Source organism: Musa acuminata, chromosome BXJ3-2 (genome assembly GCF_036884655.1).
Source record: "Musa acuminata AAA Group cultivar baxijiao chromosome BXJ3-2, Cavendish_Baxijiao_AAA, whole genome shotgun sequence".
Taxonomy (NCBI): domain Eukaryota; kingdom Viridiplantae; phylum Streptophyta; class Magnoliopsida; order Zingiberales; family Musaceae; genus Musa; species Musa acuminata.
In genome coordinates this window covers 23,929,213-23,952,584 of record NC_088350.1, presented here as the reverse complement: position 1 = coordinate 23,952,584, position 23,372 = coordinate 23,929,213, and the positions used below count along the sequence as shown (strand labels likewise).

The 23,372-nt window shown below is 34.6% G+C and overlaps 1 protein-coding gene across 1 annotated transcript in view; it reads left to right on the top strand.

Annotated features, from left to right (window-relative positions):
* The window catches only part of LOC135631836 (callose synthase 10-like), a 60,123-nt gene that overhangs the window by 1,152 nt on the left and 35,599 nt on the right, over nucleotides 1–23,372 (top strand). Inside the window, exons 2-23 of the mRNA XM_065139810.1 lie at nucleotides 1,300–1,397; nucleotides 1,539–1,693; nucleotides 2,424–2,547; nucleotides 2,966–3,076; nucleotides 5,345–5,470; nucleotides 9,264–9,353; nucleotides 13,593–13,690; nucleotides 13,764–13,881; nucleotides 14,425–14,553; nucleotides 16,682–16,758; nucleotides 16,840–16,918; nucleotides 18,484–18,576; nucleotides 18,672–18,774; nucleotides 18,944–19,067; nucleotides 19,168–19,357; nucleotides 19,456–19,508; nucleotides 19,817–19,877; nucleotides 20,008–20,089; nucleotides 21,779–21,828; nucleotides 21,936–22,022; nucleotides 22,122–22,207; nucleotides 22,293–22,320. Coding sequence (XP_064995882.1) covers nucleotides 1,300–1,397; nucleotides 1,539–1,693; nucleotides 2,424–2,547; nucleotides 2,966–3,076; nucleotides 5,345–5,470; nucleotides 9,264–9,353; nucleotides 13,593–13,690; nucleotides 13,764–13,881; nucleotides 14,425–14,553; nucleotides 16,682–16,758; nucleotides 16,840–16,918; nucleotides 18,484–18,576; nucleotides 18,672–18,774; nucleotides 18,944–19,067; nucleotides 19,168–19,357; nucleotides 19,456–19,508; nucleotides 19,817–19,877; nucleotides 20,008–20,089; nucleotides 21,779–21,828; nucleotides 21,936–22,022; nucleotides 22,122–22,207; nucleotides 22,293–22,320 — 2,162 coding nt within the window. The remainder of the gene's footprint in view (nucleotides 1–1,299; nucleotides 1,398–1,538; nucleotides 1,694–2,423; nucleotides 2,548–2,965; nucleotides 3,077–5,344; nucleotides 5,471–9,263; nucleotides 9,354–13,592; nucleotides 13,691–13,763; nucleotides 13,882–14,424; nucleotides 14,554–16,681; nucleotides 16,759–16,839; nucleotides 16,919–18,483; nucleotides 18,577–18,671; nucleotides 18,775–18,943; nucleotides 19,068–19,167; nucleotides 19,358–19,455; nucleotides 19,509–19,816; nucleotides 19,878–20,007; nucleotides 20,090–21,778; nucleotides 21,829–21,935; nucleotides 22,023–22,121; nucleotides 22,208–22,292; nucleotides 22,321–23,372) is intronic.

Sequence of the window (23,372 nt, the reverse complement as noted above, 5' to 3'; positions counted from 1 at the left end):
GATGTTCACATGTCCTTCTCTCTTTCCTAAATTATAGAAGGATCCTTTCATGGAGAGTGGTCATGAAGTTTTGACTGGAAAGTTACAGTGTTAAATTTATATGAAACCACAGGTTTTGAGTCACGTACAGTTTGGTTACCACAGAACCTTGATATTAAGGGGGTCTATTGAGTTATTGAGACCTTAGCTCAGCTGTGGAATTACCAAATGTTTGACATTGTCTGTTAATGACGATTGTCTGGTTCAATTATTCAGATGGCCTTAGTAGGGGATGCCACTAGTCTGAAGTAAAACTGGGTTCACCTAGTGTCCTTGGTCGTTTTGGTTTCAGGGGTTCGTGGTCTGGATTTTCCAAAATTACCTTTGTTTCTCTTTTGGGTTAACAAGATTATTAACACAATAATTTCTTCTTGATTTGATAAACTTCTATCATCATCTTCATTATTGTTTCTAGGTACATACGATGTTTCTAGGTGTATTACCCTGTGCATGTAGTTTCTGATAATAAGTGATGTAAGGTCACTTTAGTAGGAACTGAAACTCTTTTAGGCCAAGAGTACATTCCTCTAGTCTGTAGATGTTATTAAAGTAATTTTGCTTGTATTCAATGAAAAGAACTTCTGTTTGGAGGTTTAAATATATTGTCTTCTCTTGTCTTTAATCTGTTCTCTTATCTTGTCTTTTACTTTTGTACACCTTGTATTTATTTATTTTTCATTACATGTGGCCCATGATTCATTGGGTAATGAGCATTGTTATTTATTGTGTTTGTAGACTCTGTTTTGCATATTTTGTTTCTTTTAGCTGATTTAGATCTTATTTATTGCGGAAGGATGTATTAGTAATAAGAAATGAACAGCTAAATGTCTTAAATCAGAGTGTGCTCAGAAGCTAATTAAACGGGTTGTTGTGAACATTCCAAATTAAACAACGCGAAAGTTCTATAAATATTTTATTCTTCTCGAAGTCTATGCAGAATAATTCTATGTTTAGTTTCTGGTATGATTTGTCTGCATTTTCAGTTCACTTGGGATACATTGTGTTCAAGTTTCCACTTTCTGAAGGTCTAGAGTTGGGAATATTGCTTCAAGTGTTGAGATGTGCTTTTCTGCTCGTTGGTTTATGTTATTGCTTGGTGAATTTCCTTTATGGTTCCTTCTGTCTGTGTGCTCTATTTCCAAGACATCCATTGTTGTTCTTGTGGAAGGAGGTTTTTGAATCTCATGTTTTTTCTGCTAACTACATTATTTATGAATTATGATTACTGTTATCTCAGCTCATGTTTCATTTTATGCTCAGTTTGTGAACAGGCATATACAATGGCACAAAATCTGGACCCTAGCAGTGCAGGCAGAGGTGTCCTGCAATTCAAAACTGGTTTGATGTCTGTTATCAAGGTAGATAATAGTATCTATATGGAATTTGGTTGTTCTATTTGGTTGTTTTCCAATCACGTATATTTTCTATCATTTTAACGTCATTAAGTTTTAATTTGCTCATGTTCTGCAATTCTGTGGATTTGACATGACCTATTACAGCAAAAACTTGCCAAAAAGGATGGAACTGCAATTGACCGTGGACACGATATTGATCTCTTATGGGAGTATTATGTGAGGTTTAAGAGGCGTCATCGAGTTGATGATATCCAGAAGGAGCATGAAAGATGGAGAGAATCAGGAACCTTCAGCACAGAGTATGATTTTTGTTATCCCTTAACCTCTAAAAGGCTCAGTAATTTTTTTGAAACTAATAGGCATGTTTTTCCAGTGCTTATGTACTCTCCTCGTTTAAAAATTGTCCTGACACTGCTTATCTATTTCTTTCATTCCCATGATGATCAATTTAGTAGGTTGTTTTCTTGAAATCCCCTTTCCATATTTTCATTTTACATGTAGCTCCAGAATATGTAATTTAATTGTCGTTTATCAACTTTATCTTAACTTTGATGGCATAACTCTGGTAGATAGTGTTTCACAAACAGTTTAATGAATTATCGAGGAAGAAGGAAAGAATAGTTGCCTATTTGCTGCCTGCTTGCGGTGATGGAAATATGTTACTGTATCTAGGATCATAAATTTAGATGTGAGAAATTGATTATCTTATAAAATAAGTCTTTAAGGACTGATCAGACTTTCTGTTTTCCTTTCTTCTCTGATCCATGTGTTCAGGTTATGGTTTATTACTCCAATTTCTTTAGTCCTTTTCTCTTTTTTATATTACTTTTTCGATCTGTTATAATGTCAGTTTTACTATATGCAAAAGTGTCATGTAGCTGGGATGACTGACACCAGTTCATCTGCAGTTATCAAAAAACTTTTGAATGACTATTAATTGTTTTAATTTTTACTAATTAGAAACTGTGTATACTTTGCAGTATTTGGTGATTCTTGTCGAAGCATGCTAATCATTTTCTTCAAAAACAGGATGGGAGTGAGAGCTGTCCAGATGAAAAAGGTTTATGCAACTTTGAAGGCTTTACTTGATGTATTGGCGGTGCTTGCTGGAGAATCAGCTTCCGATGGTGTTGGTAGACTTGTTATGGAAGAGGCAAGTAAACTTTTATGTCATAAGGGTTGATTTGTGCATTCTATCATATTTTTGTCTAGAATTAAGAATTTGCTACCTCGTTAGCTAGTAGGTTATAGCAAAACATAAATGTCAGGGGTTGAATTTTGACTACAAATTTGTCAAATGCTCTGATATGCCAATTCATCTGGTGTTGACCTGTGACATTGTCTCTTGAATTAATTAGTCATGTTGCCATCAATAAATCTGAACTTTGAGAAAAGGATTTGTGTAGCCGATCCCAGTTGTTAGGGAAAAGCTGTTTAGGATATCACTGGACACTGAACTTCTTGTTTCTGAGTTCTGAAAATTATTTAAGAGATTTATTTTGGTTTATCAGGTGATTATATGTTAGATTATCCTTGTTGCTGTGTAATTCTTTCTTCTTGGATTGTTTCAGGTGAGAAAAATTAGGAAATCTGATGCAACATTGGGAGGGGAACTAATGCCCTACAATATTGTACCTGTTGATGCCCCCTCTTTAACCAATGCTATCAGTTTTTTCCCCGAAGTATGTATACTCTTGCACTATTATGCCATGATGATTTATCAATACAAAGAGCAACCTATTTTTCTTTGTTAATTGAAATGTTTTTCTTTTGTGAAGTTAATGACTAATGAAAAAAGTTAGAATGCAACATCATGGTTGTCTTAGTATCCTTATCTGTATTGTAGTCATAAATGATGAGCTGGATAGAATTGATGGTGTGAATTAATTATTATCTTCTGCTTTATTCTGTTATAGTTTATGTTGGTTGCTATTAGATCGTAGCTTTTATTCCTATTACTATCCAGTCTTTAAAATATTTAATAATAAATGATCAACCTGCTAGAAATGATGGTGTGAATTAATCATTTTCTCTATAGTTCATGTTGGTTGCTGTTATTTATATGGTTTTAAATGCTGCAGTACAGGAACATATGGATCAATATTGACATCAAATTTTTTTTCTTGTTGGTCTACTGAGGCATTCCATACTCTACTGCTCGATATGTACTTGTCTGACATGACTCTGGTATGGTTTGGCGTACCATTAGGCAAAATCAAGTAATTTTTTGTTATTAGTTGACATATAATTTATCCAATGTGATACCTCTCAAAGTTGAAGGATGGACAAGGAAGAAGTGGAATTAGAAAAGAAATGATGTTAATACTCATGTATCTAGTAATAGGTATCATACACGCAAAAATGTTGTCACAGCCACCAAGACACGTTTAGAAGAGCAGTAACCATATAAATAGCCCATCATTTCTTGGATTGGAACCAATAAATATTTTAGTTTAACTTATATTATTTTTTTAACTTGTTTGATTCTTACAACATAAATTTAAATGAGTAAAATATTCCAAACAGTTGATAAAGTGATAGATAAAAGCTTTTAATATGAAATATATTTTTCCGCTGAAGTGCTATCAACTTTTTTTCCACTTTGCAGTTGTAACTAAAGTTCTTGTTGCACTGTAACCATGATTCATCATCTTGAATTTGTTTTGGATTTACACCTGTGCACATAGAGATTAAGTTCGCTGGAAGTTCTCTCAACCCAATGTAATGCAATCTTCACAATCAACATTTAGTGGACGCCTTGATCAGTGTAGTGCAATCTTCAGAATCAAAATGAGATGGCTAGGCGAGAGAGGTTATTGGAATTGAAGAACAGAGATGGTGGAAAGAGGGACGTAAGAGTCAACGGAAGTGGAAGTATGATGTTCTTCGTAAATTTGATTTTTGTCAGAATGAAGTGTACAAAGCTGAAATGGTGGGCTTTGCCGAATTCAAAAGGGAGAGAGATATCAGTTTCTCCACAGAAGGATTTTTGGTTACGTAAACTTCTGGTATTAATAACTGAAAAATAAAAAAAAAGACCTTCAGATTTTAAAAAAGGACATCTGGGTTTACAATTTCCATACAATCATGGTGGAGTTAGGAATGAGATACCTGAGCTGAGTGGAATATGACATTTAAGAAGAAAGATGCTAGAAAGTCAGAGGATTTGATGAGATAAGAGTGATAGAAAGAGTTGGAAACTGATTCAAAGAGTGAATATATACATTTGGTTTGTTGGAAAGATTTGAACATGATAGAGGATAACAAAGTTTTCATGTCTTTTTTTTCTATTGATGTTCTGGCATTGGTACAATATATATGTTGGGACATCAGATGAGATGATCATGAGATTAAGTTTCAGTAGTAGATTGTAGGAGAGTCTGTTGTTCATTTTGAGAAAGATTTGGTTGTAGATGAAGAAATCTAGAGAGAGATAAGAGAAAGAGAATGTGATTAGATGTTTTTAAGTGTGCTGTATATTATATTCAGTTTTTGGTGGTTGTAGATGCTTGAAAAATTAGATGAGCTTCTTGTAAAGCCTAGGAACCACTGTCACCCATAAATCCTTATTCTTTCAATTTTCACATGAAAACATAAAAATTTCTCTCATCACTGGTTTTTGCTAATTATAGTAGATAGATTGATATTTCTTATTATTTTGATAGATTGATATTTCTTGTTTTCTTCTTCATGTTGCCATTCTGTTGTCATATTGCATAGGTAGGTGCATGAAGATTTTGATATATGAAGCATACTTGACGAACTAGAAATTTAACTGATGTTTGGCTGTAGACTATTGGATACTTGACGATGAATTTGTTTCAAACCTCTGATATCCCCACAATAATATGTTTTATACTGTTTTACGTGCACACTATATTCCATATTCCTTGTTGGAAAAGAAAATTAATCTGGCTACTAAATTCATTATCGTGTTGTAATTCGTGCAGGTTAGAGCTGCAATATCTGCAATTGGGTACCCTTCAGAATTCCCTCGGTTTTCTGTTGATTCTCAAGTTTCTCAGCAAAAAAATCAGGATATGTTTGATTTGTTGGAATTCGTTTTTGGCTTTCAGGTTTATCCTTATTCTTTGGCCACTTGGTAGAACTTTTTTAATCACTTGAGAAAGGATATCCGTCTTGTCTTGCTGATGTGTCTACTGTCTAGTGCACAACAAACTCTTACTTGACTTTGGTTTTTTGGTTTATTATGAGTGTTTGGTCTGGGGGTTAACAACATGAAGTAGGTAGAACTTCATTTTTTGCATAGCTAGGTTGCACGATAATATCTTAATTTGCAATGTAATATGTCTTGTGTAAGAAACTATATGTATGATTTGCATTTTGTTTTATTTTTGCATTTTGTTTGATACCATCAGTTTCTGGAAAATGATCTTGTAAGGTGGTTTACTTTTAACCATCTTGTCATTGTCCAGTGATTGGAATATGGGTGCCACCTTTCAATTATCTATATGATCTTGAAATACTTGTTGAAGTTATTGTTGTTGAAGTTGAGAGTACCTTGAAATACTTGTTGACTATTGCACTTGTGCATCCAATTCTTCTGTATGTATCCTTTTCTTTTTTCACACACCTCAAGTCCTTCAGCTTGTCAAGGTCACATGATGATTTCTTCAAACATCAAAGGTATCAATTAATACATGGTACTTTGTACCGGTGGGATAGGTGCAATGGGAAAACAGGTACTGGGTTCTCCTCATGCTAGGCAGTGAGGATGCGGACAGGTTTATTTTCCTTGCTGGGGACTTTTGCCATTTAGTACTCTTTTTGAGCTGTTAGTGGCAAACAAATTAATTGCGATGCTTTTGAGCTCTATTAGAAGCTACGTTGAGCTTCTTGAGCTTGGAGGAGAAATCTCCCTCCTGCTGACAGTCTCTAGGTCCCTCCTATTGATTTTCTTTTGAGTTTCATGAGCTTTTCATATTCGCCATGAGATCTATTCAATTTATTGAAGAAGCTTAATTGCTAAAGGAGAAGCTTCAATTGAATCTCTTCAAGATTAGGTAAACCTGCTTAATCTTTGTTTAAGACTTAATTCAGGGGCTTCATTATATTATGAACTAATGACTTAATTAGAACTTGATTCACGGTTATTTATGGCTTGTTCCTTATTGATTGAGCCTAGATCCACAAGGTTTGAGGCTTGATTTGTATGAATGGTGCCTCATCCTTGCAGATGGAAGCTTCAACCACGAGGATGAAAGCTTGATCTTGTGGGTCTAGGCTCGATATGCAAGAATAGGCTTGATCTTTGCAGATGGAGGCTTGATCCTTGCAGATTGGAGTTTTGTTGGTTTGTGGTCATTCTCATATGAAGATTTATCAACATAATCAAATTCATAAATTATAAGAATAATTAATTCTTAACAAATAAAATTTGATCCACGAAGGTGTATAAAAGATCTAGGACCTAGCATAAATCTGGGCAACATCTATACAGATCCAAGCGGAACTAGCCTAGATCCATTAAGATCAATGGCTAGATTCATGCCTTTATCCTTGTAGATCGAGCCTCCCAATCTATAAGAATCAAGCCCCATCCATAAGGATCAAGGCGCTCATTGAGCCTAGACCCATATGATCGAGCCTTCATCCTTGCGGACGAAGCCTCGATTTGCAAGGATGAAGGCTCCATCCGCACGAATCAAGCTTCCTTCCTTGCGAGTCTAGGCATGATCCATAAGGGATCATAAATGGTCATGAATCAAGTTATAATTAAGTGGATTTACCTCATGTCTTCAAATTGAAGTGTCCCCTTTGTTAATCGAACTTATTCAACAAATTTAAAAATATTTTAGTAGGAGAGAAAATGTTAAGAATTTGGAAGCTCAAGACACTCAAAAGAATATGAGATGGAGGGACTAGGAGAATATCAGTAGGAAGATCTCTTCTCCAGCTCAAGAAGCTCAACCGAGTTTCTGATAGAGCTCAAAAGCATCTCTTTTGGGTACGGGGTGGTCTGGGTTACTGTTCCTCATTGGATTGACATGTACTGCCCAGTACATATGGGGCTGACCGTTACAGTGTACCATGGTTTGGTGGACTAGTTATTTAAGAAAGTTTTTAGAATAAAAAAGATCCCCAATGAATGAAGAATTTTCTCTTTTGATGGTAACATATAGAAGGAAAATATAAAAAGTTACTCTAATCGTGAGAAATTGGCCTAATGAGCCATAGTGTGCAACTTATAGAAATAGTAATTGAAGTATATTAGGAGTACAAGATGGGTATTTTTGTTAAGCAACTTATTTTTTTTTGTCGAAAAGATCGACCATAGGTACTATTTATTCATTAAGACATATAATGAAAAGAATATACAAAGAAGAAATACTTCAACATGACATCTATTCACATAAAAAACCTTATGATATGGTTCCTAGAGATTTGTCATGATGGCTTTTTTAAGAAAGAGGGCAAAGGAGTATCCTGTAGTTATATCGGTACAACAAAAAATATGAATGATAGTGTTGTGTTGCCATTATTATTAGGGTTGTAGGTTTGTGTTGTTTCTATGATCTCAAAGTTACCCGAATAAACTGTTCCAATTCTTCTCTTTTTTTCACATTGGCAATGGATGGATATACTAGCCATTCATATGATTGTTCTGCATGGTGTATGTTGTTGTTGAAGATATTTTTTGACTGGTAGAGAGTTCTGCTGGATGTAAATCTGGATTCGATTCATGACACCATATTTCAGAAAATAAAGTTTTAGACCAAGTAGGACTATGTTTAAATATATTAAATGCAATTAGCAGTGCTAAAAAAAGTCTGTAGTGTGTCCTGAAGACATATGGAATGTAAGTTATTGTGCATTGAAGTTTTAGTTATATTGGATGTATTAATCAATGGAAGAAGAGACGAAGATGTTGTCCACAGAGTTAAATGGGTTTGTTAAAATGGAGAGGAACATGAAGTTGAGAGTTCTTCGTGATTATTATGTGCTTCATAGACAAAAAAAGTTGTGAAATAATTGTAAGACCAGTCATTTACCGTTGATCATAGTGCTGATTTATTAAAAAATAACATACAAAAAGCTAATGTAAATGTGATGAAAAATATTGAGGTTGACGTTTTAAGTTATTGAAAAAGATATTATAAGAAATGTTTTCATTTGCAAACACTTAAAGTGATGAGGAGCCATTAAGATGTTATATGTTGAAAGAATACATGCAGATTGCCTACTTAGATGTGGTGAGTCATCTGGTGTAAGTTGTGTCATAAGAAAACTCTAGCTGAAGCATAAATTGAGACTTGATTGCCCTTAGTTTAATTAAGAATATTGCCAAAGCAGAATTCAATAGCAGTCTGTTCAGTTAATTTCAAATAGTTGGGACGTTACGGCTTGTTATTGTAGATAAAGTTTCAAAAGCTGGTGGGACCAGTATGTGCGAACAGGTATTTATAGGTCTGACCAAAATACCGACATCGAAACATATATCTTGATTTCAGTACATATACTGTTTCTTTTTTTTTTTAAATTTTTTATGTAATGATATAAACTTATAGATGAATGTACCACTCGAAATAATGGTACTATATTGGTCTGATAGGTTTGTGGAATTGCTATCTTTTTAAAACCTTGGTATGTAAAATGATGAACAATGTACAATAAAACTTGTCTCTATGGACCCTGAATGCTAGTAAATCTGAGGGGTAGAAATGACAAAATATTGCCCATTGTTTATTTTAAGGTGCAAGAGTTGAAGTCACCCTGATGCTATTAACTTTGGTTAGCAAGTAGACTTTTAGTTCTTTCCTTGTTCTGTGGTGCTGTAGCTTATCAATTATATGCGTGTTTGTTACTTTGTCTATGGTGAAATGACAAACACATATTTTTGTTTTACAGAAAGATAACATCCGCAATCAGCGAGAAAATGTCATTCTTGCATTAGCAAATGCTCAAGTTCGGCTAGGCTTACCTGCTGAATCAGAACCAGTGAGTAATTTTATCGTCTGATGTTATGACAAGTTGAATTTGTTGCTGTTTGTTTCTTACGTTCTTGAATATTGGATACATATTACGTAATTATTTTGTATATGAGTGTATGACTGGTTTTGTAAATCGTTTTTCTTGTGCATTCATTAGTCAGCTGCCAAAATTTATTGATGCCTATGAAAAATGTTCTAACTCACTACTTCATGCCGCCAAGTTGTTTCATCCCCCCAATGAACCAATGATTGTTTGGCACAAACGAAGGTTTTGATAGATGCAGTGTTCCTATAAGTGCTAGGGACTATAAGGCTTCAAGGTTTCTAATGGCCCTAAGTGTTCACCTAAGCAAAACAAGGCATATACCTTATAAAAACTATAAAAGTATAATAAGGATAAATGTAATCATTTAGATAAGATTTTCAATCAAAACAAGAACCTCATATTGTTTTGCCAGAAATATTCCACCTTGGGTAGTTTTCTCACAGAACATGCAATGATGATACCAGAGATCTTTTAGTTGTACTTCCATCCAGAATTCTTTTAATGTTTCTTGATGATTTCTCTGGCGTATTTTAGTTGTTCGTGTACTTTAAATGTAATTTGGATTGCCATGTTAAATTGATTAATTAAGACATGGAGCTCGGGAGAGAAGAAGAGGGAGGAGGAAGGGAAGATAAATTGGAGGAAGGAGTGGAGGATAGTGATGACTACTATTTTTGGCTGTAGATAAAGGAGATAAAAGAGGGGAAAGAGGAAGTCAGAGAGGGCAACGATATCTGGTGCAAGGCTTTAGAGAGAGGAAAAAAGAAGATGGTGGAGGCAGCAGGGTGCTAGTCACACATAATGGAGAGGGGTAGAGAATAATGAAGAAGAGAGAAGCAAGGATGGTGATAATGGAGCATTCACAAAGGGCGTGGAGAAAGTAGGGGAGGAAAAATGGAAGAGGGAAGAAAAACGAAAGGGAAGGGAGTGATGAGAGGAGTACAGGTCTCGAGTGGGCTTGAGGAGGGACTAATTGCATTGCTTGGTGGTACTAGGGTTTAGATTGGTTCAGAATTGAGATGCTGACCATCTTGGGTTTGGGTTGGGTTGACCTCACCCCAGGTGAGTACTAGGACCCCAGTGCCTCAGCTAAGGCGCTTGCCTAGGCGGCATCTAGTTGGAGGTGCCTTGCCCAAGGTCCATTGAGGTGTTCAAGTCTCACTTTGCCTTGCTAAGCGCCTAGGCGAGCACCTGAGAGCCTCTTGACATCATCGGTTGGACTATTTGTAGGTGTACCCATTTTTTGCCGTCACTTTTGCCAACTGTATAGTCAGATGAGGCCTTTGGATTGGGTCAATCTTTCTGTGCTATTTTTGTATTCATGGGTTTTGTTTTATCTTGTTGCAAAGGAAACATACACTTGCAGATTTAATGATAGAAAATGATAAAGAATGATGATAACCATCAATTAGCAATATTTATTATCTTGTTGAAACATTGGTTTTCAGCATTTATATGTTTAATTAATTCTTTTGAGATCATGAATAATCTGGGTGTAAGAAAATATTCCATTTTTTTTTTCTATCAACAAGCTCTAGTTAGATCTCTTAGCAACGTATGCTGAAGGGAGGATCAGAATGTTTGGTAGTTCCTTCTGTATATGTTTGTTCTAAAACATTTAATGGCACTGTTTCATGGAGCTTCATTGTTGGACTACATGCATAGGCAGATGTTGTTTTTTTACTCAAGTGGATGAAGATTCTTGCTTTTTTTTTAAAAAAAATTTGAAGAGAGAAATTTCTGTAACTTCTCGTCAGGACATTTGGTCTCTTTTGGTGGATTGTATTGCAGGTATAGGAAATTGAGCTATGGTTATTTTTGTATGATATACCTCTTAGACATGTAGAGATTCTAATCTGGTCATATTGACATTTATTCATGTAGATAAAATGTCTTAAGCTAGTTTTTCTTTAATGGAGAAAGTCGTTGGTCTGTTTTCCTTATATCTGAGTCATAATATTTGGATTTGATGAATACTAGGCAACTTTTAACTGCACTATTATGGTTGGGAGTATGCCTAATTTGCACGGAAGAAGAAGCTTCATTATAGTGGTTGGAGTTACTAGAATTGTGACTTCAAGTACAATTAACACAATTTCCTTCCAACTTGTACATAGTTTAAGGAAAAATCTGAAGACATTGGAAGCTCTGTATAGATGTTTTGGTTAGAAGCTAAGAAAAATATTAGACTTAGGTGTGGACATAAATCACATAATGCATAGAGAAGATTGATAGCAGTGATTACAATAGGCGCTCGGGCGAGGCAAGGTGAGGCCCGAGCGCCTCGCTTCATTTCCAGGCGGCGTGCTTCAAAGAGGCGCCGCCTGGGCGCTCGCCCGAGCCCAGGCACCGGGCGCTTCGGGCGAGCGCCTGGGTTAAACCAGGCGACCAAACCATATTTTTAGGTCTGGTTGGTCTCCGGTGCTTTAGTTGGTTCAATCGAATCAACTAAATCACCGATATCATGCTTCCTCTCGTGATTTTTCCGACTTCCCTAACCCAACACTCGCGATTTTGCCATCGAGATTTCTTCTCCACTGTCGCTGCTCTCTGCAGCCGCTGCGACTGTCACTGCTCGCCGCTACTGTCGCTACTCGCCGTTGCCACAATCACTCCTCGTCGCTGCTGTCGTTGCTCCCGCTGTCGCTTGCATCTCTCACTCCCATTCTCGCTGTCGCTCGCCGCTCCCCCTGTCGTCGCCACTCCCACTCCCACTCGAGCTACCGCTGTCACCTGCTACCGTTACTGTTGCCTCAGCAGCCTCGGTCTTTTCACACTCTTCTCATTATACTGTTAACGGTATATTAACAGTATACTGCTAACTGTATACTAATAATAGTATTTTTATTTATTGGATTAATAATATATTATTTTGATTTTAATATTATTATTTTTTATTTATTTAAAATTATTGTTAGGTTTCAGAATAAATGGCAAGTGTACAAAGTAATTCAATAGATTTGATGTAAAATTTTATTGTTTTGATTTTTGAGACTTTTTATTAATGTGACATTGTGATTTTGTACCTGATTTTCTTAATTTAATAACATATTTTTATTTAAATAATTATATTTATTAATTATATTATATATTTTTATATTTTAGCGTCTTGCTTCGCTTGGGTGAGCGCCTAGCGCCTCGGGCATTTTTGGACCTTAGCGAGGGAGAGTGACATTGGCATACTGGTACAAAATCACTGATTGATAGGTGCTATATTGTTGCCGTACTAGTTTGAGAGAGAGAGAGAGAGTGACATTGGCATTCTAGTGTTTGATGGAGTTTCTGTTGTTGATTCCTTTGACTTTTTGCTCCTTAGGTAAGGTGTAGTTGATTTATTGTAGGTGGATTGATGTAGGAGGGAATCAATCAAATTTATGTGGCTTGCTCTGGTTATTTGCGTAACTTGTCATTGCTCTTTCCCATAGTATCTTCTCTGCATCATTAGAAGCCGTCAGAATTAGTAAAATTAGACAAGAAAATGTGGAATTATTAAATTTAACCCGACTAACATAACTAAAGTGGTTCCAAGAATTTTCTTGATTTTTGTGGCATATATTGTAACATCATTGACGATTTTCTGATCTTGTGTTTGTGCCTTCTCCATTTTTGAGAAACATTTTTCCTCATCACATGATTCACTCTTAACCTTGTGTATGCTAATCTTGTAAAAGACATGCATCAGGGTTGTCTTTACAGTTCTTCCTTCTGTTGCCAAAAAAATTCAAAATGTCAGAGCTCATGAGGTCTTTGCTATTGTACTCTGTCCGGTTAATTTGTCTTTCTGTTTATACAAGTCATTCTAGGCTTTGGAAAGTAATCCCTGCGTTTTGCTTTTTATATCTAGGCATTTTCCCTGGAAAATTCTGTTTCCATTTCCTAACATGAATTTCAATTGCTTCATTGTTGGTGGATATTACATCGTTTGAAAAACACCCTGCATGAGGGTTCCTATTGGGCATTGATTGTATATTCATAGTGTAGAAGCTTTATGAGCTTACTGCTGACTTTGCTTTCTCTAAACCTGGCACTATGGTTGGTGCTTAACATATATCTATTACTGACAAACATCCTTACTCTTGATTATATTAGTGGTTGCAGCAATTGGCTTTATGCATTTCTTCATGTCGATAAACATATTGACCAGATTGAGCATTTTACAGATCCTAGCATTAAATTGGATCTTTTTTCTTTGAAATGTAGAAAGTTGATGAGAAGGCTGTCACTGAAGTTTTCCGCAAAGTGCTAGACAACTATATTAAGTGGTGCAGGTACTTGGGTGCGCGAATAGCTTGGAACAGGTAAGTCTAAATTTGATTTGCTTAAGATAATATCTGTCCCTGGGAGATCGACTAGTATCAAGCTTTTTTGCAGTCTGGAAGCACTTAATAAGAACCGGAAGGTCATCTTGGTTTCTCTGTACTATCTTATCTGGGGTGAGGCTGCTAATGTCCGCTTTCTTCCTGAGTGCATTTGCTACATATTTCATCATGTGAGTATCTTGGACTTGTAGTACTTTGCTTTGGTATACCTAATTGCTTAATATTTGCATGACTTATGTGATATGAACCAGGGTATCTATAAATAGCTCTCACTATATCAAGAACCACTGATTGTTGATGTTGAATAAATGTTCTACAATTTACAGCAATGTATTTGTATCTCTGTTACTGATGCCATTTCTATTGGCATGTTCTAAATAACTTCTTTTTGATTATCTTTCAATTATGTTCGTTTGAAAGGTTTTATTTAACTATTTTGATCATTTGGCATGTAAAATTAAGTCATCTGATTGGGCGTTATGCTTGTTGACGAGTTCCTTTTGTGTCTACAGAAAGTGCTTCATGGTATTACCTAGGGACAATGAGAAATTATATAGAATTTAATATTTTTGGTCCTGCACATTAGTGGTAGGAACTTTTTGGATCAAAATGAAAATTTCATTTCTGTGTTTGTTGTCTTTTTCTTGCGTGTCTTATTAACTATTTTATATCCACATTTAGATGTTGTGCCAACTTTTGATTTATGTTTGCAGATGGCAAAGGATTTGGATGCAATCTTAGACTCCCAAAATGCTGTTCCTCCTAAGAGTTTTATTTGCGCTGATGGTTCTGTATCATATCTTAAGCAAGTCATATTTCCTATTTATGAAACTATGGCAGCGGTGGGTTCCTATTAAAGTGACTTAAAATCTTTATTTTACTTCTGTGGTATGATTGAGCAGAATCTATAGAGTAGCAATATTTTTTGACTGGCTTATGAAATGTAGATATGAAGGATCTCAAAGTTTAATAATTTGTTGCATGCTTGACTGTACACTTGTAAACTTGCTTAATTGTTGAATATTGTTGTCAATTACTGTATAGCTGTCTGAATTGTATTAATTGTTGAATTAATATTGTTGAATATGGTTGCTTAATTGTTCATTTGAGATTGCACTTTTCTATAGTTTTTAATTGGCATGTGTTTGCTCTGAGATTTAGAAGTTTTTAATAATTCCATATGTATCATGTGATACATAAGTGTTGACCTGTACTTTGTGAATGATTTTGGATTTGCCCTGGTATGGTAGGCCTTTATAATAATTACCACTTGTGGCAAGACAAGCATGACAGTTGCGCATTTTTGAACTGCTTGTCCTTGTGTAAAAAACTAACGGGTTGAGTTCCTCCTGACAAATTGCATGAGGCCTGAGCAATCTGGTTCACTAATAACTGTCAATTATTTGTTTTCTATCATTTATCACTTTTAGTTTCCTGGTAAAGAAGATGATTTTACTGGTCAACACCCCATAGTAATTATGCATTTTTAAATTATGTCACAAATGCTGCAATGTTTACCTATTTACTTCTGAATTTTAAATTGGGAAATACACCTTGAATTTTTGCTTTCAGTTAATGATTCAACTTTGATTTATTTGCAAATTTTGTTTGATTGGCCTTTGAGCTTCGTAGTTTGAACTGTTTGTTTAATTTTACATGCTTTTCACATGGCAAGAGATTCATGAACCGCGTGTTATTTGAGCTTCTTCCTAGTTCTGGTTTATGCAATTCTGTTTGAACATGAATCATTGCCATGAAGAAAAGGATTCATTCACCTCATTCCTGTTTGTTTGTTCCATAAGGTGAAGTGAAATTATAAATTGTTCTTATTTGGAATTTTATAGTAATCCCTATGTGCTTTTGTTTCTTTGTGGTAGTCATTAACTGTATAGCCATGTGTGCTGCGTGGTAATGAGCATCATAACAGGGGAGTATTGCATGCATAGATTTGGCAAAGTGACATGTTTGTCCTTGCTCTATAAATGAATCTTTGTTTTCTGTGAACTTTAACTGTAATGGCAATAATATTAAATTTTAGTTTTCAGCAATTGTGAAGGTATAGATTTCATGTGCTACCTATTATGTTTAAGATTATCCACCTGGAGATTGGTACTAATAATAAGAATATGTAAATTCCTAAAATACTTGATTGAAACATATGTGCATAAATATATGGTGACTAGTACAATAAGCATTTACGACCACGGTCTGGGAAGTTATGTTGGTAGGCATATTCTTGTGTTTCTAGATGCTGATTTGTTATTTGAAGTTTTGAACTAATGATTAGTAGGTTTCTGTAGGCTGTTAACAATTTTAATGCTGAACCAGACCTGCTTTTTGAATAAAGAAATATCAAATTTATTGTTCTGATTAAACTTAGTTTTTATAAACTGATTATGTAGCAAGCTTCGTGATCACTTGCTTGGTAACCATTCTTTAGATACATTCATATGTTAACACCTTGATGCAGCACAAATATATATTCATGCCATCATTCAGCATACCTTAATTAGATTGACTAGGAATATACACAAATTTATACAGCGAGGTATAGAACCAAAGAACTTGAAGCTGTTAGTTGATATAAGGAGGAGCAGAAAGGGGTTAAATTGGATAATAACATAATGAGATGGGATAACTGGTTCTTGAACTTGTTAAAATTCTCATTCCAGTATACTGAGTAATTATTATGACGATGACAAGGTTTGACTACATTCTATGCTTTATTTAGACCGCCCCTTCTAAGCTGTTTGCCTGTCATAATTGAGAGGCTTAACTGTATGATTAAATCGAGGGGCTAAATACTCTTTTTAATTTTTTTTAATTTATTGTTTGTTCTGGCAACACACAAGGTCATCCCAATGCCTTAAATGTCTTTTCAAACAAAATTTGAATTGTATCATCTATAATCATCAGAAGTATTTGATGACATTTTCAGTCTTGTTTTCTAATGTGCCTACTGATATTCAGGAAGCTGCTAGCAACAATAATGGAAAAGCTGCGCACTCTGCTTGGCGGAATTATGATGATTTTAATGAATATTTCTGGTTTTCTTTCTTTCTTGTTGTTTATTTGATTCTATCAATCATTATTCGTTGGTGGTGTTTTTATTTATGCTGAACCTGTAGGTCTCCTTCTTGCTTGGAGTTAAAATGGCCACTAAAAGATGAGTCTTCATTTCTCCTCAAGCCAAAGAAGTGGAAGAGGGTAAACCCTAAATGCTATTCTTTCTTATCGCATTCAATATCTGTAGATTGTGGGTATCTAGCAGAATAGTATTAAATTAGATGTATCTCAAGTCATGATAGAACCGGCTTCTTTCTGCGTTTTATCTGGTTCTCAAATTGGATATAAACTTAGGCTGTAATTGGATCTTGGTTCTCAAATTTGTTCATTTCATTTGCATTGCTATTTGCCTTATGTAGGCAATAGAAATATTTTTGCCATTTGGTTCTTATAATATTCAGGAGTCTTCATTGTTTTCACTTTTCAGAAAATTCTATTGGATTCATGTTTAAACTTGTTCGCCATGATTTAATTTCTAACTGTTAGGCCTTTGCTTCCCATGATTGTATTCCTGTTCAGTTGCCTAAGTATTTGAAGTATATACTTTCTACTAAACAAGTTCTGTGCTCTTGATTTGCTTAAAGTGCTACACTTGTTGTTCAAGTAGCTATGTGTGCTTCCTTGGATCTCACCGTATATCTTGTTTATGTCCTATTTTCCAAACCATTTTTCTGATATTGTATGTCTGTATACCTTTGTTTTAGCTGAATGCAGCTTTTATATCATTTATTTATGTGCTTGCTTTTAGCGACTGTGCTATTTTGTAAATCTGTTTATAAGCTTTATCTATGAATCTTGTTTTTTCATCTTCCTGGTCTGTTTTTTGTGAATTTTGTTGTATATTAAGTCTGTGGTTGCCTTCCAGTCTTTTATTCTTGTGAGTAGACTGAGTCGATGGGTGTTACATGGTGAAAGTTGTTTTGCTGATGCACATAATAAATTCTCTGCTTCTTGATGTTGTATATGCAAGGAATAGCATGAGAAACTTCTTCATGATTTAAAAGTTCCATAATGTATTTGAGATTGTAAGGTCTATAGTAGGTTTTCAATTAAATTGTTCATAAAGGTTGATGCCATCTTTGTCTGCTCTGTCGATATTATGTTATCAGCTGTGGGATTTTATCAGGATAATTCTCTTATGAAAGGTGTGAATTTAAGAATCTTTAACTAATGTCTCTTATGGCACTCTTTTTTTATTTATATTGTTTCTTGTTTAATGCCTTTATTTTTTCTTTAAAAATATGATAAAGTCTTGATTGGTTATAGTGGCAGTCTTGATTGTTGATGTGGTAGCTTCTAACCTTTATATTCCCCAGTGGGTTATCAGACTGTTGTCACCTTGTCAATGTAATTTCATGGGCAATTTCTGAAGGTTATGATGAGTTATGTGTTGAAACACATCCTCATTAGCTAGTCATTTATCCACTAGATATAGCTTCATATGGACTTAGGAATTATACACAATATGTCTTGTTTGTCTTAGTGTTTGTTGCATATGATAAAAAATGCATTATATCTATGGCTTAGATGACGGTATGCAGTTTGCTAAGCTCCAGCATTTTTGTTTATTATATTATCTTTATAACTCATATCTTTTTCTACTTGAAGATTATTGTCAATATCTCTGTACTACATTATTTTTATATTTCAGCATTCTGTAATCCTTTTGCAATGTAATCATTTGTTGTTTTCTTTGCTTCTGACAGACCGGGAAAACTGGGTTCGTTGAGCACCGTACCTTTTTGCATTTGTATCGGAGCTTTCACCGGCTTTGGATTTTCCTTTTCCTGATGTTCCAGGTTTGAGAGCAAGGGATTCCTCGAGTGGTTGCATTTAAATTTTTTTAAGAATCTGTATAATAATTTAATCCTGTTTGTTCTATCATTTAATGCAGGCATTGACAATTATTGCTTTCTACGATGGGCACATTAACTTGAATACCTTCAAAGTAGTACTTAGTGTAGGACCGGCTTTTTTTATCTTGCACTTCATTGAGAGTATGTAACTCTTTATATACCAAATTTATGTGGTTTCTCTTATCTTCCAACATTTTTCCTTAAAGTTTAATTTTAGCAAGTGCTTGTGTTTTAGTTATTTGTGTTATGTTGTTTCTTAATGTTTGATTTTTTTTTAAAACACTTTTGCAATTCCTCATTTTGCTTGTAGGCTGTCTGGATGTCCTACTCATGTTTGGGGCCTATAGTACAACCAGAGGCTTTGCTATCTCAAGATTGATTATAAGATTTATTTGGTTTGGCTGCAGTTCTACAATTTTGACATATCTTTATTTGTAAGTTATGTGAATTTAGTGCTGCAAACAAATGAAGTTTGTTAACACCAACGGGCAAAAACTTGCTCATACTTTTTTGATTTTCTAAATCTGAGTTCAGGAAGGTTTTGGATGAAAGAAATAATAGGAACTCAGATTCAACCTATTTCCGCATATATACCCTTATTTTGGGTGTTTATGTGGTTATTCGTCTGACGTTTGCGGCATTAGTCAAGATTCCAGCTTGCCATACTCTCTCGGATATGTCTGACCGGTGGCCTTTCTTCCAATTCTTCAAATGGATTTATGAAGTAATTTTATTTTGTTTCTTTCCAATATGATCATTTATTTTTCAATCCTGAAGATGAATCTTTATATGCGTGCATTTATTTGAATTGTTAATTTTCAGGAACGATATTTTGTTGGGCGTGGTCTTTTTGAGAAGACAAGTAGTTATGCCCGGTATGTACATATTTTCTTCGTAGCATAGTAGTTTATTGTTTACTAGGTTGAGCTGATTTGACACATCAATAATTTACCAGTGAGGCAATTTAGGCTTCATGAACAAGTATAAATGCTCAGCAGTTTTTAGGGTCTAATGAAATTTGTTAGTTAGGAAAAACAAATGAAATTGGTTTAAGAAATTTTTTTGAAGATGATTCTTGTTCTTATGTTTGTGAATTGTGATTACTGCTTTTGTAGTTATTTAATTTTGTCTCTTCTCTTTTTCTTTATTTCTCTCTTAAAGTTTCTCCTCGTGATTGCATCAGGTATGTGTTTTACTGGATGGTCATACTTACCTGCAAGTTTTTGTTTGCTTACTATCTCCAGGCAAGCAGATTCCTATCCATTTATTTTTGTTGTTAGTATGAACGAGTTTTATTGTTTTAAAGAATTTTATTTTCTTGTGTATCTTCCTTTTTCTCTTGACAATGTCTTCCAACTTTACTCAAATTTTCAGATTAAGCCGTTGGTTGATCCAACAAAAGTAATTGTTGAACTGAATGGTTTGCAGTACTCCTGGCATGATCTTGTGTCAAAGGGTTAGTTTACTGCCTGAAGATTATCATGTGTGTTGCCTTTCTCACTTTCTCAGTTGTTTATAGATGATAAAATTTGTAAGATGTTTCTCACTAAAAGAAATACTGTCATATTGTTATAGTTTCTCACCAATTTGAGCCAGATAAGTCATTCTCATTTGGTTTTAAGGAGTGTGCATTGTAGGTTGGATATGTGCGTGAGAAGAACACCCATTTTTATTGGTGAAGATGAGGCTTAAAGCCCCTAAGATATGCAATTTTGTTTGGCCTGCATGATTTTAGGTTTCATCTATCTGAAATAGGGAAACAAGAGCTTATTACTACATTTGATATATAACATTATAACCACTCTGTTGCATCTAAAACTTGAAAAATCAGAGAAATTAAAACAAAACTAGGAAGGAATTTGTGTTTCTGTCGTGCTTATAGATGACTGTGTTCAAGATATAAGAGATTATACATAATCCTATACATAACAATGGCTTGGAGGATTTGCATAACCTAGTATCGCAAGCATGAAATATAATAGAAATAATAGAGTCATGAAGGTTTAAGAGGGTGGTAAAGAACACAACCAAGCTTAATAACTTGAATAATGACACAAAATAGGAGATTCAACTGGCCATTTAAAGGAGTATCTATTCATTGATTAAAATCTGTTATGCTCGCAGAAAGTGTTCAACAACTTCCATAAGCTTCAAAAAAATGCAAAAAATGAAATCTATGAATTACATTTTTAAAAGGTATAATCACAATTATGCTAATAGTTTAGTCCTAATCATTCCATATGACGTTCTATGAGTATTGAGATATGAAACAAACCTAGATTTGCATAGTGAATTATGCTCGATGCTTTAAGGTCATGAAAGACATGAAAATCTCATCTCATAAAAAACCTAACTATTTGGATTGTTGACAGCCAATTACTATGGACATTAATCCTAATCACATCATTATGACCTTTTAAAAGAAAACAAAATAGGATGTAATATCCCAAATGATAAAAAATTACCACTTTGACCAATTGGTTTGATGGATTCTTGAACTCTGAATAGTATGAATATTTATCTTCTTTCTTTTTGTATCAATGCATTTTTACAATGAACAATCAGGACCTTTAAATTATAAATCATCTAGAATCCTTTGTTTGATCTTTAATTTTTGTTGATGCAAACTGCAAACCATTTCTCAGACCATACGAGGCCTGGCTGTTAAATATGTTTTTCTCACCACCTCTGACTTGGATCCAAAATTGTCCTGGATGGTAAATGATACAGTTGGTACCAAAATCATAATATGCTTAAAGTTTGCTGTTTAATTTGGCACTTATGTCTTACAGCATGTGATGTCTGATAAGTAATTGACTACATGCATAATTGTTCAAGGAATCAAGAACCAGTACATGCTGGCCATATCAATTAACATGGCTTGATTTGACCCTATACCCTTATACTGGCATGTGGTATAATGACAATACCGATGTATGCTGCCACTTCAACTATCTCTTCCGATGCTTTTATCTTAACAATATACTTTTACATTCCATGCCATTCCTGCCAATTAGTGCCGATTGACATGGAAGTCCTTGCTTGTGTTTTCTGTCTATTGACCTGACAACATCATTTGCACAATTGCAAATGATGGCATAACACATTGCTAATTGTTTTTGTTTTTGTTGTTGTATCCATTCAGGTAATAGGAATGCTCTGACTGTCCTTAGTCTTTGGGCGCCTGTCTTTGCTGTGGGTTTCTATCTGCTTTGTTGGGATGCATATTTGTTTAGCCTTCTGAATATGTAGTTGAATTTCTCTTTTCCTTGCTATAATAAAATCATTTTAATGACTTCTAGATTTATCTAATGGACATCCATATATGGTACACCTTGTTGTCTGCTCTTGTTGGTGGATTATTGGGTGCATTAGGTCGCCTTGGTGAGGTATTCTTTCATTTTAGTGATTCTTGTCTCAGAAATATCACCATACATGCATTGGACTTTAACTTGCTTATGATAATGGTATTTTTGGCAACATGACAGATACGGTCTCTCGATATGTTTCACAAACGTTTTGAGAGTTTTCCAGAAGCTTTTGTGAAAAATCTAGTCTCATCCCAAATGAAAAGGTTGCAACTCTGAGCCTCCTACTAATTTTTTGAGTACATATTTACTTTATATTGTGGTCACTGATTTCCTATTAACTTTTTGTAGAAGTATTCCAAATAGACCGCCTGCTCAGGTAAGATATTTCTTTTTCCCTTTGTACAGGTAAATGGTATCAGAATGTTTCTACAATGTTTTTACTGATTTTTTTTCTTTTTTCTTGTACCAGTTGTCCACATATTACAATATATTTTTTTACTGTTTATATTTTGCTCTTAGTGGTTTCTTTGACAAATATATATTCTGTATGTGCACTTTTTTAGTAAGAAATTCTTTTGGTAATTTTGTTTTCTGTCATCCCCTCTTAGAGTGATGAGTTAGTTTTTTGAATTTTAAACAACTTGAACACCTAAATATTGCCACTTCTGGGCATGAAAGTATACCAAAATGTTTTTGGCAGATCACAATTTTGTGTTGTGCTGGTTGGCATGCCCTTGCCGCTGACATAGATTAAAAAAAAGCCTACCCTTGTATCAGTGCTTCTAGCATGAATTAACATGGTACGGTTTGGCTCAAGCTGACAATGGCAATAGGCACATCAATCCTAATCATTTATAACAGTACTCCTTGACAAATGGATCCCGTCAATGAAAGTATGTATTGTAGTTCTATTTGGTCTTTTCGTTCTCAAGCAGTAAAAATCTGTGATGTGTAACTAATTAGCAGCACATTTTGTTATAAATAATCCTTGGAAGAAGTCTTTGTCATGTTTGTTTGCTTGTTGTGTGTGTGTGTGTGTGTGTATATAGGGATGCTTATTATAAGAAAAAGTAAAAAACAATGTGACATATTACAAATATAATGAATACAAATGTTTGTTCTTTTGGCTTCTCCATCTTTGTGGATTTTTATAGTAAACCTTCTATATGTTGATGTTCACTTTTATGTCTGTGTGTTTTTGCAATGTAATGAATTCCCTTTGAAAGCAGATTATTATCAAACTTGTTGTGAAATTGATCTGTCATGAATATTTTATAGGAAGTTTCTGTAATTGAATGAATACATTTTTGTGTAAGGTTCTTGAATGATACAATTACTTATCCTTTGCTTTTTGAAGCTACTGTTTGTTCAGAAGTTTTGTGCCTTTTCTTGGGAGTCAACATGATCATGATATTTGTCATAATATTG